This window comes from Antedon mediterranea, chromosome 10, assembly GCF_964355755.1.
Source record: "Antedon mediterranea chromosome 10, ecAntMedi1.1, whole genome shotgun sequence".
Taxonomy (NCBI): Eukaryota; Metazoa; Echinodermata; class Crinoidea; order Comatulida; family Antedonidae; genus Antedon; species Antedon mediterranea.
Window position 1 is genome coordinate 18,279,317 of NC_092679.1, and position 19,319 is coordinate 18,298,635.

Sequence of the window (19,319 nt, forward strand, 5' to 3'; positions counted from 1 at the left end):
TTACATGCACACTCCAAACGAGGAGGTATTCAGTTGTTTATGCCCAATATAATTGGTGACTTCACGAAGGAATATTAAGATCTCGAGTTTTCTTCATCTTCAACATGGGCCGCAATATTAAACACCACGCCCTCTATCGCTAACTGAATCTTGCCGACTCGACTATTTCTGATGAGCCGCTTAAAATAATTGATACGGTATTATTATTAAGGCCAATTTACACAGACGAGCAGTAATGGTAATAAAAATATTGAATCTATGTAGTTATTCCATATGACCATTTACACACGTATGGGCGGTTTCTGCTGAGGATAGATACAAATTGTACACGGAACAAGCTACACGGTTTTCCGCTTACCGTTACCGCTCGTCGTCTGTGTAAACACCACAATTGTGAAATTGTCTGTAACTGTAAATATTTGTATCAAATCAAAAAATTTGTATAATTAAAACAAAAATCTCTCATTGTTGTGAGATTATAGTATGAACTCTGGTTTATTGTCACAACTTCAACACAGAAAATGAAATACATTAAACGGATACGTTTGATTTATTGATAATTCGAAGAGCAGGGCGTGTATGTGCTCAATTATTCGCCATATTGCTGCCTTTTGAACCATACAAAGTGGAAATAGACAATTTCCTAGGATGCTTTGGTTAAAGGGTGTTACATAAAAAGGGAAACCGATGTTGTAAGAGGTGTAACATACGTAGGCCCAACGAAACAAAACTCACTATGATCAACGGATTATTCGTATCAGGAATTGGTAAGTGATTTGTTTTGATTTTTTTTCTAATTGAACACTTAAATTGATAATATTTCTTTCAACTTACAATTTGTGTTGTTAGCCTACACGCTTTAGAATCGATGCTGATGCAGAGGACCTCTGGAGTTCCTTAACAGTTTCAATAATAATATGAAACTTTATTACTGTGATGTAAAATAAAATAATATAAAAACGTCACGTTTATAGTGTTTATCAATTAAACTAGTGCGAATTGGAGAGAATCCTAAAAACCAAAGGTGTTTTTTGTAATTGTTTGTCTTGTTTCGTAGAGGAAACTGGTGTTCCGGGCCATTGCAGATGGAACACTTCAAGTCAAGAATCAGCCGTGGTAGTACAACAGCCAAGAAAAAGCAAACATAAGGTACATTTTATAAAACATATCGTGCATAAAAAATCTTTTTTTTTTACCATCCGCACGTACAGTAACATCGGCAAAGGTTTGAGGCTCACTCGCTCCATGGTTCTGGTGGTAGAACGAGTCTTCTCGGATAAGGACTATAAACCGTAGGTCCGGTGTACACAATCATGTGCACTTTAAAGAACCTTGCACATCTTTCGAGACGAGAGGAGTCACTCTGGTGTACTGCACTAGTACATCACAGCCACTGATCATTGGGCCCTCTGAGAGACCAGTCTTTGACTGAAGAGATAGCCCGTATAAATAAAAAATATTTCAATTCAGTAAGTGACTGCATTGAAAGATTGCCAATTTACAGTTCCACTTTATTAATTGTTTTGCAAACCAATCGAAGATTGACGAACCGATTATCACTAGAATATGTGACTTGTTTATTTCTTTTTTCAATTAATAATTTCTTATAATATTGTTCAAATAGAGGTTAGTGGAAGACAGTGAAAGAGAATGGAAAACTAGCTTAATCGGATGCGGTGATGATTTTGAATCATGTAAGTCACATTCATTGACAAAATTACTATAACCATTATCGTATCATACATGTATCAGTGTACATAAACGCATATATACGATCGACACCCGTGTCAATTCCCTACTAATCCAGATGTAAAAAGGAAATTTATCCTACCCGATCGGTTCTTGAGGTAAAATGACTGACTATTGCAATAATACATAGAAACGAGTCTACGTTTATTTAGTATTTTTAGTACATGTTAATCCCTATCATAAGTTCAGACTAAAAAAACTTAGACTCGCTTCTAGATGACTAAGTCAGTCACATTCTACCTGAGACAGGAGCGGCAAAATCAAACATACACGGCACGGGTTTGTCTTTAGCTTGGCAGTGTAAAAAGGGCATTGTTGATGGATTTTTTGGTTGACATTTTTCTTTTTATTTATTAAAACAATTTTTACCGTCCTCCATATATAATTTGAACTTGAAAAACAAAACCTTTTGAATCATAATTATCAAAATCATTTCTCGGCATCATCATAGTAATATAAATGATTTATTATTATTCAGTTTTGCTTTCGGTATTTTGTCCCCTTTGCGTGTCGTGTGATATTGCAAGTCGTATAGGCGAGAACAACTGCATCGCCATTGTACCTGGTGGATTACTGGCGCTCAGGACGAGAATTAGGACGAAGAAGAATATTAAGGTTAGTAGAACGTGCTTATGAGTATAAACACTTTCTATACAACAAAGCAATACAAGATTATCAATAAGTGTAATTAATTTACAAGGTTAGGACTACTATTACTATGCTAAATTGACAAAAATGTATTGTGTTTTTTGCAGGGTACAATGTGCGGGGATTGTATGATACAATGTTGTTTATGCCAACTATCTGTAGCACAGATGTACCGCGAAGTAAAACCGAAGGAAAGGCCAAAAAGCGAAGGATGGACCATGGAGGTATAATAATGTGTACCTCAATGGATGGACAATGATTTAAAGCAATGCATATCTGCCACTCGAAAAACAGGCCTAAATGGTATATGAAAAAGATCGATAATTCATATTTTAACCCGAACAGTACAAGGGCCTATGAGTTATGTTTCAACCAAGGCAGCTTCGGAGATCAAGGGGTTTATCTGCGGCTGCGACACGATAAGTTACATGCCACTTATCATCGGACACCGCGCGCCGCGGAGTGAATTTGTACGTACATAAGTACAGCCCTGTGGAATTTGTCGCAGTCAGACATATTAAGATCAAAGTACTGTTACGAGTTCCTACCTTGACAAGGCGAGCTCAGTTTCATGTAGTTAGATTGCCTATTAAAAACTATTAACTATTTAAAAAAACATACTTTCCTAGATAAATTTATATGAGGCAATTAAGGTGTCATAATAATTAGCGCTATAGATGCTATACCAAAACACTGTGTCGAAACTGTATATATAGGTAATCAAATTACACTTGTTTTAATAGCATTGTATATTTTTACCGGTACCAAAAAATAAATATTTTGAAAATAAAATGTTTATTGTTTTATTCTTTTGAGTTTCATGAATTGTCTTGTATCAAGGCAACGTTTAAAGATAGGCCTAATAATTATAATTAATTTTTATCAGATATATTAAAATTATGCGTTGTATCTAAAAGAATGTGTTCATAACTCTGCAGAACTAGTGACATATTCAGTAAAGTAATTACTATGAGGATGAAAAGGTGAATGAAACAGAGTTACTGAAATCATTTAAATAGTTGCCCCACGGACTCAAGACGATAAACCAATCAGAGCTTTACTTAGTACTAATGACGTATACAAAATCACCTGCCGTACGAAATATTCAAATTTTCGTTAGTCAAATCTGGATACCGACTCTGTGAGGTTTAGGAAAGTGAAGCGGCTCTTACCCCACCAGATATCAGGTAAAGTTTGATGGAAGATTACCATTATTTAACCATAACATCTTTACTTCAGTGAAAGGAATGCCATTTAGGTTTAGTACATAGTTACTGCTTTGTTCAATGTGTTAGGCTATAGAGGTTTTTTTTTCCTCCTCCATGGTTAGGCTGATGAACTACATCTCAGTTATAACACCGCGCTATGTTTCGACACACGAAATGTATTGTAGGCCTAATTGTCTAAGAATTTCATTATGTATCATTTTGGAAGAATTAAACCACACTTAAAAAGAATTAATTAGTAGAAATAAATTACCAAACACACTAGAAACATTGAAACATTTCATTGCTAGCTAACATTTTAAATTTGACGTGATGGCAGTCTCCTAGCTATTGGCCCATTGCTATTGCTTTCCGTATTATATATTATTTTAACAACGAGGTTGGGGTAAAAATCTGCACGTTTTCCTTTAAGAAAGGATAAAGAATACATTTTATTTGTATTTTTAATAATACAGGTTAGTGCAATGGCTCAGACAACCGTGGTCGTACAGCAGCAGCCTCAGCCTATGGTATTTGATCCAAATTTGAACTTGGTAAGTGATTAGGCCTAGAAACATTGGAATTCGGATTGAATTTTCCACCAATAACCAAACGTTTCTATTTTGATATCAGTCCTCTTTTATTTAATTTAATTCTTTTTTTACATAAAATAAACGAAAAAAATATCTATCTACTATAGACTTAATTTACGGTTTTATGGCTAACATTAAATATGCTTAATTTCTCGTAACGTTTACGTTCTTAATTCTTTTTTCTTTTTTTCAGCAAGGCAATCAACAACGGGACTGGTCTACGGGGCTTTTTGGCTGCTTGGAAGAAATAACACCATGTAAGTTTTGTTCAGTTCGGTTTTTTAAAATTCCCATTTTCCCTTCATTAATCAATTAAATATTCAGGTTGGCCACGAAATGTATCAGTGGTTAAGATATGAGACAGACACAAGAATAAAATGTTCGTTCCTGCACAACCTTCCTTGATATTTTCAAATATTTATTCTCTTTTAGGTCTATTGGCGTTTTGCTGTCCAACGATTGCTGAAAGTTACTTAGCCTGTGAGGCAGATGAATCGTGTATAGTCCCATGTTGCGTTCCCGGAGCCCCCATAGCAATTAGAACCAAACTTCGTACACAATATGGAATTAGAGTAATTACAATAGATAATAGATTTTATTTTTATTTTTAGTTATTTAATTTTTCATATACAAAGAAGACACAACATATATAAAAGGCAAGGAAAGACTAAATCGGTGCTAAACACCTATGCTAGTTGGGTCAACCCAGAACAGAGCACAGAAAAAAACCCCGATATTGAATTGAATTATATTGGTGGCGCTATTTCCCTCTATGTTTAAAACACTTTTGTTTACAATATAGGCCTGTGCCCAACGTTTTTAATTATCGGATTTCACCATTTCCTCCTTTTTCAGATCATAACAGTTTTTCCAAAGAACACAATTCAGTCAACATTATTTCTAAAGTAAAAGGCGCTTTATCCGTAGTCTGTAACACCGTACTTGTTCTATTCATTGAAGTGTATTTTATATTTTATTTTGCAGGGATCACTTTGTAATGACTGTGCTATGTACTATTGCTGTGTTCCATGTGTAGTTAGCCAAATGATAAGGGAGATAAACAACGTACGCATGGGAAGAACAACATTCATAAGAAAATGAAGAAAACAAATGTGTATATGTATAATTAATAAATAAAAATGAACACTAAACATATAATTATATCATAAATAGTGAGAATAGTTTAAATGTAGATGTATTAAAATATATAACATTGTATAACCATGGAGCTATTATAGCTCCATGGTATAACAAATGATAAATGTGTGTTCTGTTTTGTACTGTCGTCGTGTGGCAAAAGTGGTCACGGGGTCTGGTAACTACGAGTCTGAAGCCGTTCACCATCACCTAGCAAATTAAAACTTACACATGCGTTTTGTTAAAAGTTAACAAATTGGCCGCAAGATTATGCGCTTCGATATATAAATCTGTATTACAGGATTTTTTATAATGGGATTAGATCATATCATCATAGGTTATACATTTATTTTATACGATCTGTAGGCCTCCTACTATTAGTTTTAAAGTTATGATGGACAACAACTTTCCTCAGCTTTCAGCTGTATCCGGAATAATCCACTATAAAGAAAAAGAAAAATTTTCTATAGAAAATGGGTTTAAAAATGATTTATATTTTATTGACTTATTTTTAGTGAAAAGATAAATATTTTTGTAAACATGGTGTTCATACATCATACGTATAATACTTCCAGCTTGAAACGTCTAGTTTGAACAGACAAGAATCGAAACTAAGTTTAAAAAAAACCATATTCCCTTATACAGTACTGTACTAGTATAGTGTCCGTTGTAGCAATCCCGATTTAGCAGCCAAAAAGAGTTACGACATTGAAAATTAGAAGCCATTTTTGTGTCAAAGAATTCGCACGCTGAGGGCGCGCGCGTCTATTTTGTATAGCGTTTTCCTATAGTTCATGCATTATTTTTATATTTTTTTTGTCTATGAAATAACGCTTATATTCCGTTTTTATTTTAGTAATTGATTTTATTAATGGTATTAATTTGGTAACATACATATATTGTGCCTATAATAACAAAAGAATAAATGCTAGGGCCTACATGTAAGTCAGGATACATCAAAGCATGAACCAATACAAAAAACACACAAATTCACCCCTCTTTTTATACAGTATATGGCTCTCTGTGTGTTTTTGACACAAACTTTCAGAGACTCGTTCATCATTTCATTTGTAATAATTTGCCTTTATTATTTTAATATTGTTCATACGCTATTCAATATATTGACAAATATATCCACGACACTTTATTATTTTATTTAGTCATCAAAGCATGCATTATGAATTTAAAATGTTACATAATTGTTATTAATAGGACGTAGTTATGGGATGTTTCGTTCCAGAATCAATCAATCGAACTTTATAATGTACTAGCGCACGCGCGCGCAATATTCTTTGCCGCAAGTACTTCTTTACGCTCTGAACATCGATATTTCACCGTAAAATGTGCAATTACATTTTTTTTAAATATAAGAAAAAGTTTAAAGTATTTTCTTGGTCCTATTCTTTACATGCATTAATGGAGACAAGTTTGACACAAATTGATCTGCATATCACGTGACTATATAGTCATAATATTATACAAATAATGAATGTTTATCAGTGCAATGGTACAAATATTGGCACGAGGTGAATGATGAAAGGTTATATCAACGAGGCAAAGCCGAGTTGATATAACCTTTCATCATTCACCAAGTGCCATTATTTGTACCATTACACGAATACAAAACATTCATTATTTGTTTTATATAACATCTAGACGTTTTTTTTTCGTACACAAAAATGTTTCAAAAAGTACTATTTAACGATCGTTGAATAGTGCGTACTATTGCACGCCATGTGACCCACATTCGTCCAATCAAATGACAGGAATTTATATAGGTGTTATATAAATAGTAATAATAATATAGTTATAATAGAATGTCGTAACTCTTTATATATGGCTCTGCCAGTGAGTTTTATATAGCGCCCTCTCTGTTCAGAAGGTGAATGCGTCAGCGTTCACTACTAGAGCATTGTTCTTTTGTTAGTGGGTTTACCACCTATATGCAAATTACCACACCAAAAATGACCTGTTGTGATGTATAATTCATTCTGTGGTTATCGACCAGTTAGATTCAGTTGATTATAGTTACATCATTTGTTTTGAGACTCCGAAACACCCTCTATCCAATTTTAGTCCGGGTTGTTGTATCGTTTTACTTGTTATATATTATACCGTCTCTATTGAATTTTCTTCAGCACATAAGCGTATAGACCTATTATAGGCCTGATATAATTATGTTCTGTTTGTCTAAAAGTATCTAAAGTAAATCATTTTTTAAATCGGAAATCTCGAATTGTTCTGATATATGCCTACATTATCGTTGTAAGCTTACATCCTTAGGCTACTATAATAATACGTTGTCAACCCATTGACTAGAGATCCAAGTAATGGTCGCGGATAAAGTTGTCCTTTTAAAGGTCAGGTACAGAAATCCTGAAAATGTCAAATTCAAGTCAAGGCCTAACTACCTATATTTATTTTAACACACCGTTGTTCATATTATTAATGCTTATCTCTTTACATTTGTGCCACTGAGAAGATGTCAATAAAATGAAAAAAATTATGAAACATAACTATAGATTAACATTATTAGAATGTATGATCAAATAGAATTGTTTTGCCCGCACCTGACCTTTAATACCAAAATGATACTGTAGAGTATTTTTTTAATCAAAAATATCATCTCAGTAAATAGAGGGCAGTAGGTTGTTTTGATGTTTGTCGCGATCATGACGTCACTATGACTTGTGCACTGGGATAGCAAAAAGGAGGAAGTGCCCTTCGGTAAGATATCCTCCCAATAATGCTAAACAGGTAAAATATACAATATTTTGGGCCTATCGTACGATTACATCGACGTCTTAATATCAAAGGGACGTATGTTTTCTAAAAGGCAAGTACAGAATTATCGTTTACATTATTTAGAACAACCAGATAGGCTAGGCTTGGTTTGGTGTGTGCTGATTGATGATGAGGTGGGGAAGAATGAATGATGAGAGATGGGAAGGCTCGCTTCAGCAGTCTTCTTTGGTTCATGAACCATACATGTACACACTACCTAGGCCTACTCCCGGAGAAAGAGAATGCTACATTCTACATTGCCTGCCTATTAATATTATATACCCCACATTTGTTATAATAGTAATACACTAGGCCTATATACAGTATATTCAATTGTAATAAATAATGTCAATAATAGATTAGAAGTAGAGCTCTTTTTGTGGAGGTATTGCAGGGCCTGGCTGGCTTTTCTAGGTTGGGCCTTTTTAGTTAGTATAGTAGCCTAACTTAGGCCAGTACTAAGGCCTAGTATACTATGATTGACTAATAATTAGGGATTAAATTGTTTGAAGGTCTGCATGGCGAAATCAAATGTTGATATAAGTTTGCGGTACACCACGTAGTTCTGAAAAGAACTGTTGAGTTTCTCGACGTTTTCATCAATATGCTTTGATCGTCCTCAACAGTGAGAATGCAGAAAGTCCAGGAAACTTGGAATATTTAAGTGGAATATAAGTAGAAAAGGGTGGGATTGGTGTGAAAGCCAGATAGCAAGTTCACACAGTCGGAGGGGTTGAGACTAGCTGCAGAATAGCATTGTTTCTGATGAACAATAATAATAATTTATTTGCAGTTTACACTTTTACAACAGTGGCACTCGACCAAATGGAAGGTGCGTGCATCCATAAGAAATGTGGAAAAAAAAGATATAATAAACAACAATTACAATAAAAAGTCGATGTAGTCAACATGTCAAAACAATTCGACTACAGGAACTACAATACCATTGATAATTATCACTACAGCAGCAGGAAACCCACTGACACCTAAAAATACAAAACTACAAGAAATCAACATATACTGTAGGATAAGTTAGGAACTGTACAATATACGGTAAAATGAATTGGGGAACAACAATGTAGACCTAACACTATAATGAGATAAATATCAATGACATTTGGTTTAGTTGATAATGAACAATAGTGAATGGAAACTAGCTAATAGGTGAGCATTGTTTCTAATAGGTATGAAAAGCAAGGTAAGACAAGCTAAAAAATACAAACAATAGCATTGTGTCGAAGCTGGGTTTAGACTGGCCAAACTAGACAGGATTGTGTAATATTAATCATAATGTTGTTCGATTTATAAAGCGATTATACAATCAAAAGATTGTCCCAAAGCGCTGAGAGAAAAAACAGAAAGAAACGAGAGGGTACTCCGAGAGTACAAACCTCCGCCTACTGTAAAATTTCCCTACATAAAATGTCCCGGAAAAAATATATATTATATATTAAAAAAAAAATGTTTTTATTAGTTCTAAATATAAATAGGCTAACTGCACACTACAAAGTTGTGAATGAGAGTTTGGTGTGGTTTGCTGGTTCAAGTCCTGTTGAGTTTTTTTTTCTTTTTTTTTGTGGATCTTGATCTTTAACCCTGACCCTTCAAAATTTAAACACAATTATATGATGAGTCATTGATCATTGTGGCTAAGTTTGGTGAGAATCGGATAAAAACTGTGGTCTGTAGTTTTTGTTAGTTGTGACCTTGACCTATGACCTTTCCCCTTACAATCGAACTCGTCCAAGCTTTTGGGGCACAGATCATTGTGGCCAAATTTGGTGAGAATCGGATGAAAACTGTGGTCTCCTGGCTGTTCACAGACACACACAAACATACAGGGGTGAAAGCATAACCTCCTTGGCAGAGGTAATTACAAAGAAAAAAAAAGATGGGTTTTTAAGAGTGTTTTGAATGATAGAGGATGCATTTTTAATAGGATCAGGAAGATTGTTCCACAGTTTAGGAGCTGCAACTGCAAAAGCTCGATCACCATAGGTCTTAATGCGGCTGGGTGTAACAAAAAGTGCAGATGGATTTATAGTGGTCGACCTAAGAGATCTTTTGTAAACTGAAGATCTACGTATAATTAAATTGAAAATATATAATGGGGATTTGTCTTGAAGAGATTTACATGTAATTAACATTTTAGTTTAAAAATAATGTGTTGTTTAATTGGAAGCCAGTGAAGTTTATATAATATTGATGTATATTATGAGAAAAATCTTGAAGTGCTGGATACAAGTCGAGCTGCAGTATTTAACTAGATTTGAACTCGTCACTACGGACGAGTTAGGTTATCCGCAGCGTGCACGTCATACGTTAGAATATTGCGCGCAGAAAAACAATTATGCCATTGAAACAATTTCAGTTTGCTCTCTATTTTGTGTCGCGTCTAAGTATATACGGTACACTCTATACTGTATACGTACTACATACAGTGCAGAATAGGTGAAAATAAGTGACCAAAGTTATTGACACTTTTGAACATGATGACGTCATAAAAATTTTAAAAATGGTGAATCATGCGAAAGATAATTGACTGACTTAGACAATATAAAAAAATGGAGGGCAATGGAATACGGATAAGTGGAGATGCGCTCTATTAAATGTGACGAGCTATGACGAAAGAGACAAAAATCCTATGTTTTATATTCGAGTGGCCATACGATGACGTCACAATGTCCGGTTAGCCATATCGATGCATTATTCGATATCTACAACTCATCTACTTCCAGATTATGTAATTTAAAAAAAAAACACCACGTAGTTTAGAATCTACGACTGTTTAAAAAAGGGCATAATTTTCACAAATATTTGAACTTTTTCATCAAAAACGCGCGCGAATTGTGCAATTCGACGTGCTCGTATGACGTGATTTTAAGTCTAAATTGTTTGAAAAGTTGATAAAATTACTAGAAAAGGCTGAAAAAAAATAAATCAACCAAAAAATAGATGTTTTTGCGCTACGAACGCACGCGCGCGTAAAAAAATGCGCACGCGTGGGAATTTTTGAAATGCTCAAAATGACATGAAACGCGTAGAAGTTGATTTTTCGCATTTTGACATTTTAAACGCACGTGCGCGCGTAACTTTCTGCGCAAACTGCCATTTTTAATCCATAGAAAGTTTGCGCTTGATATGACTTAAATTTTCACCAAATACAAAATGACTTTTGGTTTTTAATCTATATTCAATCATTGAAATTCATAAAATCACGCGTAACTTACGCTGCGCAACTCCGAAATCGCCGAAAAGCTTGGCTGCACATCTACAGCTATAGGTCAATCTTATGACAAAGTTATGAAATCTTATGTTGACAAGAATTAGAGATACGCTGCGAACAAAATTCGGGGAAAGAATGAAGAATAACGAAAAAAAAAAGAATCCTGACAATAACAAGGGGTTATCCGCCAAGTGCGGATAACCAAAAAGAAGTTGTAGTTCTTTATTTGGTTGATCAAACAAAATGGTATTGCAGTAGTCTAACCGTGATGTTATGAGTGCATGGACAAGTTTAATAAGCGAGGAGTGGGTTAAGGATTTGCGAATTGATCTTATGTTACGAAAGTGGTAGGTAACAGATTTACTAATGTTGTTGATATGTCTGGACATAGTCATTGCTGAATCAAATACAACTCCGATATTTCTAACCTCCAATGATGGTGTGATTGCCAATGCTGATGTTTCTAGCAATGGGCAAATTCTTGGAGTGTCTTGAATAAGGAAATAAAACTTCTGTTTTACCAGGGTTAAAACAGAGCATGTTTTCAGTTAGCCAATCCTGAACATCAACAACACAAGCTTCAATATCCGACTTTGCCTCATTAAACTGGAATGTAAACTGGCCAGAAACTGTCGATGAAGATTCTTGTTGAATAAAGATAGCCAAATTTCACTGATAACACATCTTGATGAACAGTGTTGTGTTTGTAGATTTCAAAAGCTTCCCTGGTTCGTCTGGAATGCCAAGAAGGAACGGTATCAATTAGTTCAGCATCTTTCCAATTAACTCGATGTTGTTGTTTGTAAGAATGCATTTAAAACTGATTTTTCTTGCTCTCCTCTTCTGGCAATGGCATGGCCTTGATGTTCTTTGAGCCTGGTTTGAAGGTCACATCCAGTTTCCCCAATGTATACCTTTTCACATTTACATGGGATACAGTATACACCAGGTTGGCTGTGTTTAGATGGTTTGTCCTTTTGTGTTTGGAGACACTGTGACAACTTGTTGACTGCACTGTGAAATACTACTTGATGAGAAACGATGTACGATGACATGGGCACATGAGGAGGCTTAATATATACCTTAACTTTTTTTTATAGTCCTTAACACATTTTATCTAGGTTTGGTGTTTTTCACACTCTTCACAAAAGTAAATTAGCTAATAAGTCATGAACTCATAAAACAATACAAACGAGAATAGTTTTAAAGCTTTTATATTATAGAGCAAATTATCAGTAAAGTCTATTTTGGCTCAACTTACCGAATAAACAATAACCCGTCTCTCTAAAGAGAGATACAATATGCCCTTATCCCATAATGGTATAGTCCTTGAATCTTGTCATGAAAGTTAAAAGAAAGTGCCTGGTCAGTTCATACCAAAAGAGAACTTCTGCAATACCATAGTTTAAAGTATTTGTAAACAGGTAATTCTAACTGATACATTAATCCATAAAATTCCCCTTTTTAGTCTAAATACAGTACAACATTGTTATACCTTTATATAGTACTAAATAATAGTATTATTTTGGTATACTGGTTATTAACTGTTTTGTGCTACTCAATTGTCAAGCATTTAATTGTTAACATTCTTTACCTTTATTAAGCCTTTACAGTTAAATCTATAGAGAAGGTACACATTCCTTGAAAAATAATAAAAACTACAGGCCATACACTTTACTTTTATTATATCTTTTATAAGATATTTATTATTTATCAATTCCTTAAATTAAAAAATAGCTGTTCTAAGTAAATTTAATAAAATATTTAGAAAACTAACAAAATTAGATACATGAATGATACTTTGTAGTAAAATTAAATTCAATAAAATATCAGTCAAGGCCTCCAACATTTTAAAATTTTGTTTTGTTTAATTATGTAATTTAATGTACAGTAACTGTTAGTTGTTTAATTAAGACAAAACCAAATTGTTCAATTTAAAGTATACTGATGTCAGAATAGAATAGGTTTAATAATAATGGATGGTATAGTTTGGAAAGATTATGCATGGATATAGCTAGAGTCTAATTAGAGGTACGTGTCAAAAAGGTAGTGGGTAGTTAGAGAAAAAAGTACCAGAGGTTTTAATTATGTGGGTGTTGTGTTGAAATCCGGCAGGGTGGGAGACCTTCAGATCCACTTTTAGTTAGGGTGGGTGGAAGACTGTGAAGGTGGTTGTCTCTCCGCCCACATCTTTCTAACACAATTACTGTACCATTATATCCATGGCATTTCATCAATTACATATTTCTTGCTCCTTTATAAATTAAGCTCTGTCTACACTATCAAACTTTATGTGACCAAAAAAAGTTCCCATCATATACAGTATGGTCATGATGATATCATATAATCACTACCATATTTGGTAGTGTAGAGAGCTTTAGACTATCTATAGTGAATGAATGAGTGATTGGTGAAATTTTACATTTTTATTTTACTTTCCCTCCACTGTTTTCCTCCCCAACCCAAAACAAAACAAGTTGATCTTCAGCAATTTTACTCAGACAACATTGTACTGTTAATAGTAGATACTGCCCATGTTTAGTCTTAGCTAATCAACCTTAGTTTATTGGCTCTTCATTCCAGTTCCAGTAACATTTCCCATTTTTTTCATTAATTTTTAATCGAATATTTCTTTTTTTAATTCAGAATTTGTTGAAACACATTTGGTTAAGGATTTATTGACTTACAGGTAATTTGATAATTGTTTTTATTTTATTTGTTCAATTTTGAAAAATAACTTGTTAAACTAACTAAAATAAATTTTTCAAAATATTTTAATTAATCATTCTAGATGTGTGTGTGTTTTAGGTTGTTTACTGGACAATTTTCAATTACGATTGACAAGTCGTTATGCTGTATGCTGAGATTGAACGATGTGTCACTGATTGATGAGATGTAATATGTTGTGAATAATCGACGCATTGCAATAAATTCCCGGCCAATTGAATCCTTCCTTGTTTGTAGAAAATAAATCCGGTCGAAATGCGAGTAACGTTTTAGTCCCTGATATTAACCATGACGAACCTGTATTTTTCGTGAGAGAAACTCGCGACACATCCTACACTCGCCAAATGACAAACAGGAATTGACTGATTGCTGTACAAGCCGAGTTTACAAGCCTGTATTACTATTAATGAGTTAATATATCTTGTCATGTTTACCACTGTGAGGCCTCCTTACCTTGGCCTAATGATATTCTATTTTGCTCAGCTCTGACAATATTTTCCCTTTAAGCCTTGTTTTTTTGAAAAATCAGCAAGCTGTATTTTAACTCTGCTATTTTGATTCACCTGGAGACTGAAAATCAGTTTTTTAAATTTTTTTATTGGATTTGCAGAAGTGTTTCAACGACCGTGAAAAATGTCTGCAAACGATGCGATTGTGAAGGAAGGATGGCTATATAAACGAGGTTTGTCTAAATAGTTTTTTTTTATTTTCATCTTAAAATTAGTAGTTTATTTATATCATATACAGTAAATCCAATTAGAGGCTTTAGTACTGGTACTGTGACAATGCCAGGATTTTAACCCAAGACTTTGGTTTAGTAAGTACGCATTTTAATTTGGCCTTAACTAATTTTACCATAAAGGAAAAAGGTCATTTCCAAACCATAGACCTTTAAATTCTGGACCTTTTTATATTGAGAAATCCTCAAAGACAAAGATCCTGTTGCAACCATATTTTTACTCAAAATAAAACCAATGAGATATTTTCTTTTCTAATGACGTCGTCATTATCCACAAAGATTAGTCAAATGTTTGTGCTACTCTGTGGTCAGTCAGTGGTCAAATTGAGACTGGGATTATTGTAGTTAAAATTTGCTTCACAGAAAATGAGTTTTGAAGATCAAGACCGGAATAAATTGGAATTTTTAAAACCATATAGAAAGAATTCTGTGGTTTTTTATAGCAATAATTTCAAAATACGTTTTTAAACTGTGTTCAGTAGAAATGGGCTCTTATTATTTTGATGATACTGACGACTTGCAATTGGTTTACTAAAAGGAAATATTTTTTACCAGTTTTGGTCTGATGCAGATCTGGGGCAGGAAACAACCAGATATTTTTAGCTAAATAGCTTCAAGTGATTTGAGCATTAATAATTGGGTTGTAGACGTACCACTTCAAGGTTTAAAAGTCTTAGTCATCTTTTAAATATTGTTCTATATTCTTGTATTATCCAGTCAAATAGGCCGAATGAAAATTATATTCTTTATACAGTAAAAGTACTATAATATAAAACAGTTTTAAACAGGCTATATAGAGCATTTTAAAGTAGACACCTCCAGGACCCTTCAAATTGTAGGGTAGGGTCTTAGCTTGATATGTGTAAAAGGGAAGTGTATAATATAAACAAATGTCAACGTTGCAAAGATCTATTCAACAGAATATTTGTCATATATATTGATAGAAATTTTGTGTTGAATGAGGAGGTTGTTTGGGTGTGGTGAGGGTTAAGGGCAGGAAGGCGTTACTGATATATTATGTTGAAGGCAGACAGCAGAGTCTGTGATAGTGGTGGTACTGTACTTAATACATTGTGTATTAAATGGAAGGAGTAATGAATGACATTTCATTAAGTCATCACTTCTCTGAACTTTCTCAATTATGCGAACTGTCTTGATGGACGTGTACATAAATAGGAGATACTCAATTTAGACAATATAAAATTTAATGCTTTAAAAACAAAGCAATGAAAGTAAATGTACAGGCTGTAGAATCAATGAAAGAATGGATATAAAATTTAAAAACTGGTATTATTGGCTAATAAATCTTGGCCTGATTTCAGTAATAAGACACAAAATAATCCAAATGGATTATTATGAATCTCAATGTGAAAGTTTATTATAGACAATTGACAAGACATCTTATAATGTTTTTCTTTTTCTATATGTTGACCTATTTATTACATTAAGTGTTACCAAAAAAAGTAACACTTAAAATGTAATAAAGATAACCCAGAATAGTAGGCATGTTAAGGAGCATATTTTAGGCAAATCCTTCAACTTGTGATAACATTTTGAAACTTTGCACAGTTATTCATTAGGGTGTCAAAAATATTAAATGGAAGGGTTGCACAAAATTTGGTCAGGGGAAAGCCGCCATTTTGGATTTCAAAATGGCTGACCTCAAATTTTCACTTGTCAGGTATATCTCTGCTAAAGAGGCACCTAGAGTTCTGATTTTACCTGCAAAATATATGGTAGTGGGGTCACCAAACATATTGGTATAATTAACATTTGATTGCATGGCGGCCATGTTGGATTTCAAAATGGCGGACTTCAAATTTTCACTTTTCAGGTATATCTCTGCTAAAAAGGCACCTAGAATTGTGATTTTAGGTGCAAATTATAATTATGGTAATGGGGTCACCAAACATATTGGTATAACTAACATTTTAATTGCATGGCGGCCATGTTGGATTTCAAAATGGCGGACCCCAATAACTTTTCAGGTATATCTCTGCTAAAAAGGTACACAGTGCTCTGATTTTAGATGCAAATTATATGATAATGGGTCACCAAACATATTGGTATAATTAACATTTGATTGCATGGCGGCCATGTTGGATTTCAAAATGGCGGACTTCAAATTTTCACTTTTCAGGTATATCTCTGCTAAAAAGGCACCTAGAATTGTGATTTTAGGTGCAAATTATAATTATGGTAATGGGGTCACCAAACATATTGGTATAACTAACATTTTAATTGCATGGCGGCCATGTTGGATTTTAAAATGGCGGACCCCAATAACTTTTCAGGTATATCTCTGCTAAAAAGGTACACAGTGCTCTGATTTTAGGTGCAAATTATATGGTAATGGGTCACCAAATATATTGCTATTTAACTAACATTTTGATTGCATGGCGGCCATTTTGAATTTCAAAATGGCAAGCTCAAAATGTTTCAGTACGGTACCTACAGTTATAATTTTAGGTACAAAGTATAATATGGTATTGAGGTCAACAAACATATTGGTATAACGTCTTTGATTGCCATTTTGAATGTAGCTCAAACCTGGTAACCACACAGCTCTGTACATCACAAATCACTCTTTCTGCATTTACAGCGTCCAAGATCACAGTCGGTGTGTCACAGCGATTTGTGACATCTGAAAGTTCCGGCAATGAACTCCAAACTGGACTAAATTTGTTGCCGTCCTTCCTCCATCCCCAGTTTGCTGGGTCCTGTTCAACCCTGAATGCATCTAGACAGTTGTACCACTTTCTGGCTTGTAGAAAAGACCGTTTCACATGTTCTCTTAATGCCGCAGATGTTGGGGGGATATTTTCAATAGTCTGTAGTGAAAAGATATCGTCTTGCATCATTTACCTTCTTTCTACATAGTTACAACAAACTGTTCTAGATAATCTGTGTCACTAACATCCCCTACAGACAATGACATCGTCTCAAATTCCTTTCCTTGAACAGATGAAGTTGTATCACAACTGCTAAAGGAATGAAAGAACAAGTAAGCGGCTGATGCTTGTGATCCAAGAGAAGTAATCTTGTGTATTGAGATATACTTCAAGTGCTTCCCCACTCCAAACTCGATCCAAACCTCGTGGATGCCAGGTATTCTGTGGAAAGTTGACAATGAAATAACCACAACATCACTGTCTACAGTCTTGACAAGAATGCGCGGACAAATTTTAGCGGCATGTTTAACATGAACAAACATACGTTCATCTGCCTCTTCTATGTTACATGGCATCAGCGGTTTTATATTTACAGACTGGTTTGTTACAGCTCTGTCTCTCAGAGACCCTACAAACATTCCGTGATTTGTGTCAATGTTCTCTACTACTTCAGTTACAATTAATGAAACAACTCTGATTTGTTGTCATCATATCTCGAATATGTGGTCAAATTGTTGGGCATGCTCCCACTGGCTTTGACGCCCCTCCTTACACCAGAGCCGCGGTTTGAACGCGTACTAGACTTTAAACCGTCGTTAAAGTATCTATCGAAAACCAAATCTGGTCACGTCACTGATCGAAGTTGATGGTCTATATATGGTTGTACGACAAAATGAAGCACCATTAGTTGCTGCCAAGGTGTTAGATGGACCAGCAATAATCAATATGTTCAGGCCCAATGATTCGAAGACATTCATTGAGTATATATCAAGTGTCATACAACCATCAACTTCGATCAGTGACACGACTAGATTTGTTTTTCGATAGATACTTTAACGACAGTTTAAAGTCTGGTACGCGTTCAAACCGCGTCTCTGGTGTAAGGAGGGTCGTTAAAGCCAGCGGGAGCTTGCCCAACAATTGGACCACATTTTTTAGATTTGATGACAACAAATCAGAGTTGTTTTCATTTATTGTAACTGAAGTAGTAGAGAACATTGGCACAAATCACGGAATGTTTGTAGGGTCTTTGGGAGACAGAGCTGTAACAAACCAGTAAATATACAATCGCTGATGCCATGTAACATAGAAGAGGCAGATGAACGTATGTTTGTTCACGTTAAACTTGCCGCTGAAATTTTCCACGCATTGTCAAGACTGTACACAATGATGTTGTTGTCAGCTTTCCACAGAATACCTGGCATCCACGAGCTTCGGATCGAGTTTGGAGTGGGAAGCACTTGAAGGCCATCCCAATACACGAGATTGCTTCTTCTCTTGGATCACAAGCATCAGCCGCTTACTTGTTCTTTCATACCATTAGCGGTTGTGATAGAACTTCATCTGTTTAAGGAAAAGGTAAAGCTACATTTAACGAGACTTTGAAAAAGATGCCATGTATGACTCCAGTTTTTGAGAGGATGTCATTGTCTGTAGGGCATGTTAGTGAAACAGACACAGATTATCTAGAACAGTTTGTTGTAACTATGTCTACTGCAGAACATTTAATGATGCAAGACGATATCTTTTTACAACAAGAGAAAGACTATTGAAAAGCATTAAGAGAACATGTGAAACGGAAGCCAGGAAGTGGTACGACTGTCTAGATGCATTCAGGGT

At 34.6% G+C, this 19,319-nt stretch overlaps 3 protein-coding genes across 4 annotated transcripts in view; all 3 read left to right on the forward strand.

Moving 5' to 3' along the window:
- Positions 1-594: 594 nt before the first annotated feature.
- On the forward strand, positions 595-3,155 carry LOC140060827 (cornifelin homolog). The gene is made up of 5 exons (XM_072107177.1): positions 595-767; positions 1,058-1,149; positions 1,625-1,694; positions 2,228-2,364; positions 2,505-3,155. The coding sequence occupies exons 1-5, from the start codon at positions 737-739 to the stop codon at positions 2,625-2,627; spliced, it is 453 nt and encodes a 150-aa protein (XP_071963278.1). The 5' UTR covers positions 595-736; the 3' UTR covers positions 2,628-3,155.
- A 369-nt stretch (positions 3,156-3,524) lies between these two features.
- LOC140061055 (placenta-specific gene 8 protein-like) lies at positions 3,525-5,451 on the forward strand. Of its 2 annotated transcripts, none has more exons than XM_072107468.1 (5): positions 3,525-3,584; positions 4,079-4,156; positions 4,389-4,452; positions 4,628-4,767; positions 5,180-5,451. In XM_072107468.1, exons 2-5 carry the CDS (start codon positions 4,088-4,090, stop codon positions 5,294-5,296), a joined length of 390 nt encoding a protein of 129 aa, XP_071963569.1. In that variant the 5' UTR covers positions 3,525-3,584; positions 4,079-4,087; the 3' UTR covers positions 5,297-5,451. The 2 variants fall into 2 exon arrangements, with proteins under 2 accessions (XP_071963569.1, XP_071963570.1); XM_072107469.1 differs by lacking the exon at positions 3,525-3,584 and adding an exon at positions 3,590-3,655.
- Positions 5,452-8,032: 2,581 nt separating this feature from the next.
- The window catches only part of LOC140061107 (RAC-alpha serine/threonine-protein kinase-like), a 33,822-nt gene continuing 22,535 nt past the window's right edge, over positions 8,033-19,319 (forward strand). Inside the window, exons 1-3 of the mRNA XM_072107558.1 lie at positions 8,033-8,168; positions 13,989-14,031; positions 14,680-14,751. Coding sequence (XP_071963659.1) covers positions 14,703-14,751 — 49 coding nt within the window. The 5' untranslated portion in view covers positions 8,033-8,168; positions 13,989-14,031; positions 14,680-14,702. The remainder of the gene's footprint in view (positions 8,169-13,988; positions 14,032-14,679; positions 14,752-19,319) is intronic.

Coding starts and splice junctions, on each gene's coding strand:
- LOC140060827 (XM_072107177.1), top strand. CDS start 737: ATGATCAACGGATTATTCGTATCAGGAATTG. Junction 1,150..1,624: donor CAAGAAAAAGCAAACATAAG/GTACATTTTATA, acceptor TTGTTCAAATAG/AGGTTAGTGGAAGACAGTGA. Junction 1,695..2,227: donor CGGTGATGATTTTGAATCAT/GTAAGTCACATT, acceptor ATTATTATTCAG/TTTTGCTTTCGGTATTTTGT.
- LOC140061055 (XM_072107468.1), top strand. CDS start 4,088: ATGGCTCAGACAACCGTGGTCGTACAGCAGCAGCCTCAGCCTATGGTA. Junction 4,157..4,388: donor TTGATCCAAATTTGAACTTG/GTAAGTGATTAG, acceptor TCTTTTTTTCAG/CAAGGCAATCAACAACGGGA. Junction 4,453..4,627: donor CTTGGAAGAAATAACACCAT/GTAAGTTTTGTT, acceptor ATTCTCTTTTAG/GTCTATTGGCGTTTTGCTGT.